Source organism: Xenopus laevis, chromosome 1L (assembly GCF_017654675.1).
Source record: "Xenopus laevis strain J_2021 chromosome 1L, Xenopus_laevis_v10.1, whole genome shotgun sequence".
Classification (NCBI taxonomy): Eukaryota; Metazoa; Chordata; class Amphibia; order Anura; family Pipidae; genus Xenopus; species Xenopus laevis.
Window position 1 is genome coordinate 197,719,371 of NC_054371.1, and position 14,157 is coordinate 197,733,527.

General features: G+C 40.6%; 1 protein-coding gene across 5 annotated transcripts in view; it reads left to right on the forward strand.

Moving 5' to 3' along the window:
- The first annotated feature begins 5,645 nt into the window (after positions 1-5,645).
- ssbp2.L (single-stranded DNA binding protein 2 L homeolog) overlaps positions 5,646-14,157 on the forward strand; it is a 127,598-nt gene continuing 119,086 nt past the window's right edge. For 2 of the 5 annotated variants that reach the window (XM_018264812.2, XM_018264832.2), the window contains exon 1: positions 5,650-5,971. In XM_018264812.2, the coding sequence (XP_018120301.1) occupies positions 5,916-5,971 (56 nt within the window). In that variant the 5' untranslated portion in view covers positions 5,650-5,915. Of the gene's footprint in view, positions 5,972-14,157 lie in introns of all 5 variants that reach the window. The other 3 variants (XM_018264824.2, XM_018264804.2, XM_018264819.2) reach the window with 3 other exon arrangements.

The following is a 14,157-nucleotide window of genomic DNA, read 5'->3' on the forward strand; positions in this document are numbered from 1 at the left end:
AACACATTGTTTGTGCTGCTTTGTGATATTCATAAATGCAAAGAAATAAAATATTGGTTTAGGATTGTAAGCTCAACAGGGCAGGAACCTCTTTCCACTTGTCTCTTTAACATTAACTGCATTTTGTATTTATTCATATTTATTATTATATTGACGGCTGTTTGTTCCGTTAATGTATTGTTCTGCTGTACAGCACTTTGTGCATAAGCAGCACTATATAAATAAAAATAAACATACATACATAATAAATAGCCCTCCAATAAGTTCTGGCTTTACAAGGTGCAGTTACCCAGGACCTCAAACCTCAGGCCGGGCCCCTTGGCAAGACTATGGCCTTTACGAAAAACACAGGTTACATACAGTATTGCACTGTTTAACAATTATTATATTATTTGTTTTACATTATGAATATCCAACCTGAGGTCCTCCAGCTCTGGAACAACTCCCAGCATCTCACAAATAGAGGAAGCTATTGCTTAACTGGAGAGCTGCAGCTAGGGTTTATATGAGCAGGGTTAAAGCCTAAGGGCCCTTACTTATGGGCTTTGAAGCTTCGCTCCCCTGCGTTCAGCCGCAGGGGAGCGCAGGAGTAGACGCACTGAATTCTTTTCAATGCGGCTGTACTCACACAGACGCATGTAACTGCTGAACGCAGGTAAAATGCAACATGCTGCATTGCAACCTGCGTTAGATGCTTACATGCGTCTGTGTGAGTACAGCCACATTGAAAAGAATTCAGCGCATCTACTCCTGTGCTCCCCTGCGGCTGAACACATTAAACTGCAACGCTTTGAAGCGCAGCTTCAAACGCCGTGAGTAAGGGCCCTGACACTTATAAAATCTGCAATCCAAAGGGTTAAATAACAATTCATTTAGATGCACCCTGCATGGCTGTGCAGAGCGCAGTGCAGTCTGCAGCCTGCATCTAAAATAACTGTTAATTAGCCTCGCAAGTTGTCCAGTGCTAAAAGGCTGAAGTGGCAACCTTAGCTGTGTGTTTGACATTTCTGCCAGCATGAAGGCGTCCCTGTAGATATGCTAATAAAAATGCCTGTCTTTTTTTTTAGGATTCAGTTAGCAATAGAAAATGTTTGCTGCAAGCCTGCTGCCATGCAAGGGTTAAGCAGATGTGTGGGGGAGGCAGTCCATGGTATGAGCTGGAGGCAGTTAAGTTGTATGTTTGTACAGAGGGTGGGTGTGGTATCTCTTTGCTTACTGCCCCCCTCTCTCTGGTATGTAATGTAGGCTAGTGAAATGTGTATTGGGGGAAAGGTGTAGGTCTGACTTGCATCTTTATGAGCTGTGCAACTCTCCTTTTGCAGACTGACAGGCAGGGTTTTTTTTTATAGCCAGCAGTATTGTTTCCTTTCTCAATTTAACTCTTCCCTCCCCGTGTGCAGAGCAGCAAGAGATGAATACACGACTGCCTTTGTACATCACATTAGTAGTAGCCTATGTATTAAACCAAAAGAGGTTCAATACTGTAACAAATGTTTCATTGCAAAGTGCAGTTATTTCAGCAGAATTTCTTCATTTGCTTCTTTTATGTATTACACCAAAAGAGATTACCTTCTGCAACAAATGCTTCATTTGAAAGTGCAGAATTTCTTCATAGGCGTCTTTGTTAGATTGTAAGTTCTTGTGAGCTGGGTCCTCTCGCCCTTGTGTTTCTTTCAAATGTGACAGGTAATTCTGTTAATAGTGTGACCCAGCTTTATGATCATATGTGTCTAAGTTTGGCTTTTCCATTAGACCATAGACCCAATTCTGTATATGTGTGGGGTCATACTGTAGATCAGCGCTAAACTGCAGAGACACACTCTATCATAGATGAAGTCGGGTAGCTAGGGCATAGAACAATTGGGGGAATTTGTGCAATTGGCTATACACGTATTTCAATATGGGGGCAGAATTGTAATATTACTGCATGTGGTTAATGGTTTTCTCTTAAACACCCACAAAAACCAAGACTGTGTTCTGGAGAGAGAAAGGCCTTTTATAGCCAAATCGCCATATAATTTGCTCCATTTTCCTAAACTAATAAGTACCCTGGCATGGCAGGGTTGGACTGGACTCCAGAGACAGGGCCATTTTAATAAATGGACAAATGGGGCTCAGGGTTCACCCACAGACATATGAGCTGGTATAACTTTTGATGGAAGCATCCTGCAGAGGTGGTACAGCCCTCATTTTAATCATCTGGAAGAACAATATTTTCTCATTTATCTGCCCCGTGACTGGTGGTCCACTTACCTGGACATGCATTTCACATGCTTGAGAGAAATTCTATCACAAATTTCTTGGGGAAGTGGGGGCCCACCAATGAAATCTTTGCCTTAGGTCTGCTAGTGCTTTAATGTGGCCCTGCCCATAGGATCTATCTGGCCCCAGTCAAGTACAATTCCCACCACCCTTTTTTTTATTTTCCTGTGCATATAAAGTTATGTTTTGCAAACTCATTGCGACTCAACTGCCAGTGATAATACTGCATACTGTATTATGCTGTGTGTGCCAGTAAAACAGCTTAATATAAATTATTTTGCACAAAAAAAACAGATCTTAAAAATTTGCAATTATAAAGTGTGAGGTAATAACTGCCTGATGAACATTGTTACATTGTGAAGTAATGGTCCAATCTTGACACTTTTAAAGGCACCAGTACAAATGGCAAGATGGAATACAAGCCTTTACTAGACCTCAATGTCAAAGTAGCTTTAGTCCAAAATGGGAGTTAAAGAGATACTGACACCAGAAATTAAATCATTTTTACATTATATCATAGTATTGGCTTTGTTTGTGACTTATAATTTTGCCATAAAGTATTTGCTCAAAGCTTTTACATTACCCATCTGACTCCCCGTGCTCGTCTATGAGGGGGCTGCCATATTTGTGCAGCAGGAGTCCGTTAGCATTAGAAACTTTAACTGACAGTCTGAGATGGGACAGTCAGGTTGGCAAAAGAGTCAGGTTTAGGAACTTAAACTAAAAATTATATATAAAAACAGACCTCTCTGCAAAAAAAAACGATCAACATGACCTTTTAATGTACATTTATATTTTAAAAAGTATTTTTTTTGGCATCAGTATCACTTTAAATGGAGAAATATATTTCTTTACAACAAAAAAAAAATCAATGTAAATTGTATTCATTTTATGCCATCTTATGCCAAAATGTCTCCTTTATAACAAAAAAGTGGTTTCTGCAAACTGAAATCTATTTTCTGAATCCTTTAGCTTGAAAGCTCTTGTAAGCAGGCTCAGATACTATTTCTATTTTGTAACTCTTGTTTATTCATTTATTTAAGGACCCAGAGACTTTTGAAAAAGTTTTTATAAGTTATATGACACATTGGTATGATCACTGATAGTACTACAAAGTCATAAACGTGTTCCGTTAGAAAAAAAAGATTTTGTCACATAAAGTGTTTGTGTCTGGCTCAAATACACGGTGCACAGGGTCGGACAGGGCTACTGGGACAACGGGAAAAAACCTGGTTGGCGTTCTCTCCCACCAAGAACTGTGGACACTCTCCCGCACCCCCTGATCATGGCAGCAAGGAGGAAGTAATAGGTGTGCACATAAGGGGAAGTGACATCAGGTTTGACTTGTGGAGGAGTTTGTGACTGGGAAGGCCCTGCCGATGTGAGAAAACATATATGGCTGACCTCCAATCTGACATAGTGTGCACTGAAAAGCACTGCATGTCAGCGCACCCACATGATGGATTTCAGCACTGGAATACATCACGTGTGCACTGACATGCAGATGCCATGCTTTTCAATGATTACTAAAGAGAGTGGACGGCAGCTGATAGCTGTTTTCTCCCCTGGTGTATTTATGCATGGAACACAAGCCTAAGAAGGGAATTCGAAAAAGTGGAGTAAGCTGAGATTGGAGTAAAGGTGGCCATACATGAGCCGATAAAAGAAGTGCATTAGCCAGTGTATAGGCCCTCCCACCGTGCTTCCCTGACTGATATCTGGCCAAAAATCAGCCAAATGTCGATTGGGCAGGCTTAAAATTTCCATTGGATCGACCTCCTGCACTCCTGGCCTTGTGATCCGATTGTTGGTCCCTATGGCCCATGATCGGATCAGCTTGTATCGGCCACTCAAGGTAGGGATATTGGTGCAGGATCAGCTTGTACGACAACCTCTCCAAATGAGCGGATATGCCCATGTATGGCCACCTCAAGAAATATTATCGGGGTTAAACTGGAGTTAAAAAATGTCATTCACAAAAGCCTGAATGACATAATATGGTGGTTGTGTACTCTGTGGCGTTAATTGTCATTCAAGAATGAATGAATTTTGAGTGCCAAATTTCTCAATAATAATCTGTAGTACAATTTAGGCCAAGCTGTAATTGTTTTTGAATATTGCTGGAGTTAATAAAATATAATTCAGGAAGATGGAATTGAACAGGAAAAATAGTTTTGCTCCAACTTTTTGATTAAAAATTGGTGTAGGGTAGCCTAAAAAGAAAAACTGGTGTTCAGGCGATCATGACTTAGGGCGTAATTGAATATTCTATGTCAATTTCATTTTAAATTTGTTTGAAATCCCGCCCTAGTGTAGATAATGGCAAGAGATTCAAAGATACTTTGATCTATTACACATGGGCTGAATGGCATATTCACGCAACAGCATGTTGCATTCACCAAACTGGAGTTAGCATTCTGTCAATTTACTCCACCTTTGTGAATACTTGCAGCTATGCCGCTAGCCATGCAACTTTGGCATTTGGTGGCAGATGATGATGTTTAATAACAACCACAGGACACCAATGCAAATTTCACAGGTGTTCTCACTTGTGTAAATTGTAATCATTTTACTTGCCTGCACAAATATATATATTTCAGATTTCCCACTGTGTAAGGGTTACCAAATAGTAACAATACTTCTCATAAACTAGCCCAGAGGTCGTGGCATTAGTGATTGTGTCCATAGACTAGAAAAAAAAGTAATACAGTAAAGTCAAAGTCAAAGTGAACTTTATTGCCATCTCAGCAGTATACAATACACAGTGAGACATATATTTTACAATCTCCTGAAGTTTCCCCTCATTTTACATTGTTGTTTTGTTGTCCCATTAAGCATAATACATTTCCCCGATTTTACATTTTCCTGGATTTTACACCATTTTTTGCTGGTCCACTGAAAAAAGTAAAATGGAGGTTCTGCTGTATTATACACAATATACAATGGCATAATCCGGGTGCAGTGGGATTATGGAGGGTTTGCCTGTAAGGTTGTGGCCCTTTCTGGAAGAAAATACAATCTTTCCAACATTTTTTATTGTTCCTCTCTAATAAGATTGGCATCAAGTATGATTTTTACAGACTGGTGGGCAACCGTAGCCTAAGAAAAGCCATAATGTTAGTCAGGATATACCTAAGATAGAAGTTATTGCACAGGTGAGGGTCACCCTAAAACAGGAACAGTAATAATTAGGCCCATGGCCTAGGAATAAATAATATTTGTGACTAGTATTATGTCCCTAGCCTAGGAATGAAGCGGATCCAGCCCATAGTTTGTGGCTGGCTGGGCGCAGAGGGGGGAGTGGCAGCCATTAGATGGAACAGCCAGTTGTTTAAAAATCCTTCTAGAACGGTTTCAAATCCCCCCTCCTCCCCCCAGCACTGAGAGAAAGGAGGAGGGGGGGGAGGAGGAAGCCGCTCTCCCTCTGCTCTGCTCTCAGCCCAGCCTGCTTAGGAGGAGGGAGCACGGGAGAAGATTGGGGGTGTGGAAGGAACTGTCTATCATGTCGGTTGCCATGACGAGAGGGTGGGGCTGGAAGCCGACCGGGCCTATCAGGGGCGGGCGCTGCTGGTGTCGCCATGGTGACGGGGTTGTTCCTGGTGGAAGGCTGTGATCGGTTGACAGGTGTGTGACAATCGGAGCTTTCTGCAAGCATGTACGCCAAAGGCAAGAGTAACAGCGTACCGTCCGACAGCCAGGCCAGGGAGAAGTAAGTGGCACTCAGACCCCCTGTGGGGCCGCGGGGCATGGAGGCATCGGGCTGTGCAGTTAGGGTACAGGGGGCAGGCAGACATGGGGCTGAAAACTTCCTGCTCCCTCCTGGTGTGTGTAACAAGGAAGGGGGACAGTGTGAAAGTAACTTTCCTGGCAGTGGGGTGAGTAGCTGCTGGGGGAGGCTGGGACACGTTACCTGGAGATGCTAGGGCTGTCTATTGTATGCTACACCAACGAGACTATCAGCCAGGTCAGGGGGTGCTGCTGAACTACAACTTCCATCCTCCTTGTCTACTCTAGTCACAGGGAGCTGGGCTGTACCGTGGCCATTAAAGTTGTAGTTGAACAACAGCTGGAGCAGTTCAAGGTGATGTTCCCTGACCGAGTGTTGTGGCTGTGACCCATGCCATTACATAGCTCTATTGCACACACATCTCCCACCTATATCCCTTAAGCTTTTGTTGGATTCATGACTCCCAGCATACACTCAATAGCCTGGGGATTGCTGAGAGTTGTAGTTCAACAGAGGCTTGGGGGGGGGGGGGGTAACAGGTTGGACATGCCTCATTTGCATGTTGTTGTATTCAGCATCACTTTGCTGCATAGACCTTTGTATAACCTGCTGCCCTCCAGCTCTTGTTTATCAACAGCTCCCAGCATCCCTCAGGCATGTGCAGGATGTGCTGGAAGTTCTATTTCAGAAGCTGCACGGTTGCTTCTCTCTGGTGTTGTGTATGGCAGGACCCATCTTGTGCTGTGGGGACAAACTCTGGAGCTTCCCTGTCAGTCTGTAGATTTGCTTCTCTTTCCTCTGTTGTGAGTTCTGCCGTGTGCAGTATCCTTGCCATTGCAGCTTGCCCTGCTCAGTTAGATTGTAAGCCCTTTGGAACACTTCCTGCTATTTGTATCATTTGCATTGCCATTGTTTGTGTCCCTCTCCTGCACTGACCGGTTACTGATCCCAGATTTATATGGGGCCCATTCATGTGAATAGTATGCATAATTATTATTTGTTATATCGTGAAAACCCAGTTACCCAGCAATTGCTCATTATTCACATTAATCCCTGCAACCGGTGGAGCTTACAATCTTATGTCCCTATGAGATAGACCTAGACACTATGGTCGGTATCATAAGGAGCCATCTCTTGAGAACTAGTTGCAGGCTGGACTCCCAGCCACCCTGTGGGATGAGTGGAGACTAAGTTTCGATGGGCATGGGGAAGATGTACCATGGGGAAGATGGGGGGGACGGTGTTCAGAGTCTCGCTCTGTTTTTATCAGCTCTGTCATCTCCTTCTGTGCTGCCGGAGTTAGTGTGGAACATGCAGGAGCTACTTTGTGCTGTGGGTCGTGCGTGTGAGGTCCTTGGAGGGAAAGTGTGCATGAGGAAGAGACAGGGGAAAAGGCTCTGCACAAAGCAAACGTGCAGCCAAGAGGTGAGGGATACACTGCTCTTCTCTGTATTAAACACATGGGGCAGTTGTTCCAGTTAGCAAAGTTCAGCTACCCTCCACTATTCCTTTCCTATTATAGCAAGGTAGAAGCATCTGACCTATTATCCAGAATGCTCGGGACCTGGGGTTTTTCGGATAACGGATCTTTCCGTAATTTAAGTCTACTAGAAAATCATGTACACATTAAATAAACCCAATAGGCTGGTTTTGCCTCCAATAAGGATAAATTATATCTTAGTCAAGATCAAGTACAAGGTACTGTTTTATTATTACAGAAAAAAGGGAAATCATTTTTAAAAATTTTGATTATTTGGATAAAATGGCAAATATATGTCATGCAGAAGTGCAGGTAACAATACTGGCCTAGCCACAATCCAGTAATATACTTTCAAACGAAATGATCAATGATCAGGGGTGTGAAACACCTCGCAATAAAAGTCGGGAATACCCCGTTAGAAGCACAATAAGGTAATGGTGTTCTATTTTTGTTTGAAAATCTATGGGAGACGACCTATCCGTAATTCGGAGCTTTAACGGGTTTCTGGATAACCTGTATATGTTCAGGTACAACTGCCTGTGTAGGATTGCTGTAGGCTCTTCTACATACTTTTTAAGTACACTTTAAATGTAAGCCTTTTGTATATATTTAATAATGGGCAGAAAAGCTTGCACTCTTTGTATTGCATACTTTACAGCATTGCAGGAGGCTTCTCTGATTAAATAAAAGGGGAATGGTTAATCATGATTGATCTGACGAGTGCAATAATGCACAATGATGTGTATATACCAGGGGTGTCCGTTCTGTAATGCTGCAGCACTTGTTGAACTTCAGATTCACTGGAATTCGTAGCCTTAATAACAGCAGGTGGGCTGTATGTTTAGATATCTATAAGCCACAAAACTATATGATGCTTGTGGGCTATTTCATAATAATGCAGTTTGGGTATACTTATTCACTAACATACTGTAACTGAGAGAATGTACAGTACATACTGTTGCTTATCGTGGGGGCAGCACTGTGCCCCATTAAAATACATATGGCCACACTCTGGCCTGTTCCCAAGATTTCTGGCCAGTTGGCCTGTGGGACTGACCAAACAATATCATGTGACTGGCCATACAATGGGCAAATGTGGCACCTCTTTATTTCCTCCATCTACTGATTTACTATGCATCTGCTGGCAATATGAAATGCCGTTTGGGCAACTCAATAGCAGTAAGATCACGGGATGTTGTGTTGAGACTGACCCCTAAGCTGACATAGACAGGTTAGGTAGTATGTTCAGTATCAGCCAATGTGCTGGCCAAATGTGGGCATCTGTATGATTAGCTTTAACGAAAGGGGAACACCTTTGTCCTATGTACAGTACTTTGGTGCAGATTTATTAATGGTCGAATTGAAAATTCTTTTTTTTTTTTTATGGTCAAAACTGTCACATTCGATTAGGGAACCATCCAAACTCGATTTGAGTTTTTTTCTTTTAAAAAAAAATTCTAATTTGATTTTCAAGATTTGTCATACTCGGGCCCTTTTAAGAATTCAAACTTGACTATTCGCCTCTGAAAACCTGCCGAGTTACTGTTTTAGTCAATGGGAGTGGTCCAGGGATCAATTTTGAGATGTTTGCAGCCTTCCTGACAATCGAGTCTTTTTGGAGAAAAACTCAAATCGAGTTTGATTCGAGTTTTCAGGATGTTTAAATTTCGTCGGAGTTTTAATAATTCGATTTTATTAATGCATTTCGCCAGGTCGAATTTCAAATTCATTCAAATTTAAGGGAGTTTAAAAAGAAATCACATGAATTAGAAATTTCGACCTTTGATAAATGTGCCTCCCCATGTTACCTCTAGAGAGTACAGCACCTCTACCCATGTTCAAAACATACTGGGGGTCATTTATCAACACTGGGCAAATTAACCCATGGGCAGTAACCCAATCAAATTGCTGCATTGATTGTTCTACTTGCAGCTGGCTTTAAAAAGCTTATCACCGATTGGTTGCTATAGGTAACTGCCCATGGGCAAATTTGCCCTGTGTTGATAAATGAGCCCCACTGTCACCTAGACAAGAGGGAGCACCTCTGCCCCATGTACAGTACTTACCATAACAGAGAGAAGGGACAGCATTTTTCCTCATTTACAAATATTTTGTAGCTTAGAGAAGGGACACCCCCTCTGTCCCATGTATCTAACAGAGCGAACATTGCACTCAAACCCTCATTTACCACCCTGCAACTTTCAGCTTTCAAACTCTGCATTCAGCCAGACCGTGACATGCTTCTTTATAAACAAAGGGATTTTTATTTCACTCTCACACATAGAATATTCTAACTGTAAAAGAGTGAAGCAGAGCTGCAAGGGTGGGATTTCATGGGTGAATTTGTACAATTTGTTTAGTCTTCACCTCGGCAAGTCCCCTAAGGGTCCCCACCCTTGGGGGAGTGATAGGATCTCAGCAGGCCCCTGGCTTCCTTTCTTTGTTGTTTGTGGTTTCAGCATGACTGGTTTTATTTCTGGTCTCCTACTAGTACCCTCCCAGAATGAAACCATAATAACCCTGGATGGATAAGCAAGATGTCCAGCTGTTGCAGCACTGCAGCTCCCATCATCCTTTCCTATCCATCCCAAATATACCACAGTCATCTATGATATAAAATAAAGAACACCAGAAAATATACTAAATTGATATAGGGTTTGATTTTTTTTTTTAATTCATTGATTACATTTTATAAACTAAAACACTTGTATAGGTCCTAGATACAGGAGTACTGTTCCTGATGCTTATGTATTGCAGTAATGACAGTTTCTGACTGATTTCCCCTGTACCATTTCCCATATCAGAAACATAGTCTGTTTATGAAACTAAGTTCTTAGAGCCAACTTTTTATAAATGTCCCTGAAATGATAATTATAATGGTAATAAACAGTCATATTATAACTAAAATATTTAAGGGAGAACTATCGCGAAAATGTAATATAAGCTTCAGCATACTGAAATAAGAAATTTTCTTAATACAACCAATTAAATATTCTGCATTGTTTCTTAAATAATCAAGTTTATCTTCACTATCCCTCCCTCAGCATCTGTTTCTCTTCATTCTGGCTTCATGCAGCAGTTGGGTGTCAGATATTTATTGACAGTTAGATCCAGTAACTGCCTTTGCCACAAATTCTGCATGTAGAGAGACAGGATTTCTGGTGATTTTAATAGAGTGAGCTCTAAAACATCTAGGCAAAAGGAGCCCCCTAGATATATTGGATCTAATTATCAATGAATATCTGACACCCAGCTACTGCATGAAGACAGAATTAAGAGAAACAGATGCAGAGATAGGGACAGTGAACATAAACTTGATTATTTCAGATACAGTACAGAATTTTTAATTGATTATATTTAGAAAACTTATTATTTCATTATGCTGAAGCTTATATGAAATTTTCATTTTCGCAATAGTTTCCCTTTAAATTTTCTAAAATGATGCGGTTGTTGTTCCTTTTCCATGGGGGTAGTGAAGGGGTTCATAGTTGTATACTTCCTGCATCCCCCCCCCCAAAAAAATCTGTAATTTCACAATCCTCCATGACTTTACAACATATACAGTAACAAGTCATGAATCAAAAACCCTTTTACTGAAAGATTTTCTGTTGTTTACACCACTCCAGTTAGTGGGAGAGAAAAGAAAGGTTAATGGTGTCAGAGAAACCAAACGCATGGCACTCATTCAGTTTCATGAAAGCAGGAAATCTTCTATATAACAAAGCAACACAGAATATTTTATTTATTAGTAAATATTATGTAATTATAGCATCCATTGCAGTGGGAAAATTTACCAATAAAAATGTTGACCAAACTAAGCCCTAATGAATGGCCATAGGGTCACCTGAGCTTATTTCAAGCCACATTGTGTTTGTACAGGTATGGGATCAATTATCCAGAAACCCATTACCAAGAAAGCTCTGAATTATGGGAAGGACATTTCTCATAGACTCATATTAATAAAATCACATTTTTAAAAATAATTACCTTTTTCTCTGTAATAATAAAACAGTAGCTTGTACTTGATTCCAATTAAGATATATTTAATCCTTATTGGAGGCAAAACCAGCCTAATGGGTAATACAGAGATCTCCTTTTCTTGAGACACACAGGAAAAGAAGGTTTCTGAACAATAGAGCTTACACTCTAAGTGGGTGGGTAAATTACAGGCAAAAATGGGAGTTTATTAAGTGCTGCTAAGTGTAAATCTTGGGTGTATTGGCTGATAAGTATAGTTGTGTTTGTTAGGCCCAGGTATGGGACCTGTTTTAAGGAAACCAGCTATTACGGAAGGTCTTCTCCAATAGACTACATTTTATTCAAATAATCCACATTTTTAAAAATGATTTACCTTTTCTCTGGAATACTAATAATAAAAAAGTACAGTGTACTAAGCCATAACTACTATTAATAAAACAGTACCTTGTACTTTATCCCAACTAAGATATAATTAATCCTTATTGGAAGCAAAACCAACCTATTGGGTTTATTTCATGTTTACATGGTTTTCTATTAGACCTAAGGTATGAAGATCCAAATTATGGAAAGATCCATTATCTGGAAAACCCCAGGTCCCAAGTATTCTGGATTAGGGCGAATTTGACCCGTTTAGTTAGACACAAATTTGCCGCCGGCGAAATGTCACCGACACCCATTAAAGCCTATGGGCGTCAAAAAATTTTTTTCGCACGACACCATGCACGTCTTTGGGCGTCATTTTTGCGGTGAAGTAATTCGCCCATCCCTATTCTGGATAACTGGTCTCATACCAGTATTGTTCTTAATATAGTACAACCATATTTATCCATGCTTTACAGAGATTTTACATCATTAAATCTTCTCTTAGTATAAGCGAGTACCCCTGTACGATCCCCTTGTATGATCCCTTTTGTCCTATTGGCTGTTCCTTCCTACATTCCACGACTCCAACCCATTCATTTGTGCTTCTGGGAGGGAGAGAGTTGTGAGTCATTGCTCGCTGGCAATGCCGATTCCCAGTGCAGAGGCCTCAGCAGTTTTTGGCAGAACTATGACTAACAGCTTTGGGTCCATGTGCAGCGACACTGGGTTGTTCAGCTTTGCTGTACCTTTCCATTTACCAAGCACAGTCCTGGGAATGGTAACCTGCAGAACACTGACAATTTATTGTAATAACAGTGTGTGTGTCCTGGAGCTTCCCATTAATATCTCTTTGCAACCAGATCAGTGGATGATTTAATGAATAGCTGTCAGTTGTTTCCTTTTTTTAATTACATATTTGTTTAGCTCCATACAAAAACCAAAATGCGTACACACCCGATTATTTTGACTTACAGGTATGGGATCTATTATCCGGAAACCCATTATTTAGAAAGCTCATTACGGAAAGGCCGTCTCTCATAGGCTCCATTTTATCCAAATAATCCAAATTTGTAAAATTATTTCCTTTTTCTCTATACTTGATCCAAACTAAGACAGAATTGATTCTTATTGGAATTGGGTTTATGTAATTTTTTTTCCAAAATGAATCAGTTAAAAGTGCTGCTCCAGCAGAATTCGGCACTGAAATCCATTTCTCAAAAGAGCAAACAGATGTTTTTATATTCAATTTTGAAATCTGCCACGGGGCTAGACATATTGTCAATTTCTCAGCTGCCCCAAGTCATGTGACTTGTGCTCTGATAAACTTCAATCACTTTTTTAAAAAGTGCTGTACTGCAAGTTAGAGTGATATCACCCTCCTCCCTTTTTCCCCCCAGCAGCAAAAAAAACAAAAGAACAATGGGAAGGTAACCAGATAGCAGCTCCCTAACACAAGATAACAGCTGCCTGGTAGATCTAAGAACAGCACTCAATAGTAAAAACCCATGTCCCACTGAGACACATTCAGTTACATTGAGAAGGAAAAACAGCAGCCTGCCAGAAAGCATTTCTCTCCTAAAGTGCAGGCACAAGTCACATGACCAGGGGCAGCTGGGAAATTGACAAAATGTCTAGCCCCATGTCAGATTTCAAAATTGAATATTCTTCTTTTGAGAAATGGATTTCAGTGCAGAATTCTGCTGGGGTAGCACTATTAACTGATGTGTTTTGAGAAAAAAAAAACATGTTTTCCGATGACAGTATCCCTTTCAGGTATGAAGATCCAAATTACTGAAAGATCCATTATCCGGAGTAAAGCCCCAGGTCTCGAGCATTCTGGATAACAGGTCCCATACCAGTATCTGGATTTTAGCTGTCTCAACTCTTCATTGAGAATTCCTATGAAAAAGAGGAGCACATTGTACACTGTGAAATTGTGTTCTGTCTCTAAATTATAGTAACCAATGAGCAATTAGCTTTGATTTCCTTCTTAACTTCACAAAACCAAATGTTTTAATAGGTTGATATGGCTTTCTAGACTAGACACTGTATCCACCTGTATATAATTAAGTGCTTATTATATGTGTCTGTTTCTTTGCATTATTTTGTCAAATGTCCCCCCTGTATTGATTCAATCTGATGAGCATGAATTGCTGTATGCTGTTTAAATTATACAGGTATAGGGTCCCTCATCCAGAAACGCAACATCCAGAAAGCTCAGAATTACAGAATGGCTGTCTCCGATAGACTCCATTTTATCCAAATAATCCAAATATTTAAAAATGATTTCCTTTTTCTCTGTAATAATAAAACAGTAGCTTGTACTTGATCCCAACTAAGATATAAT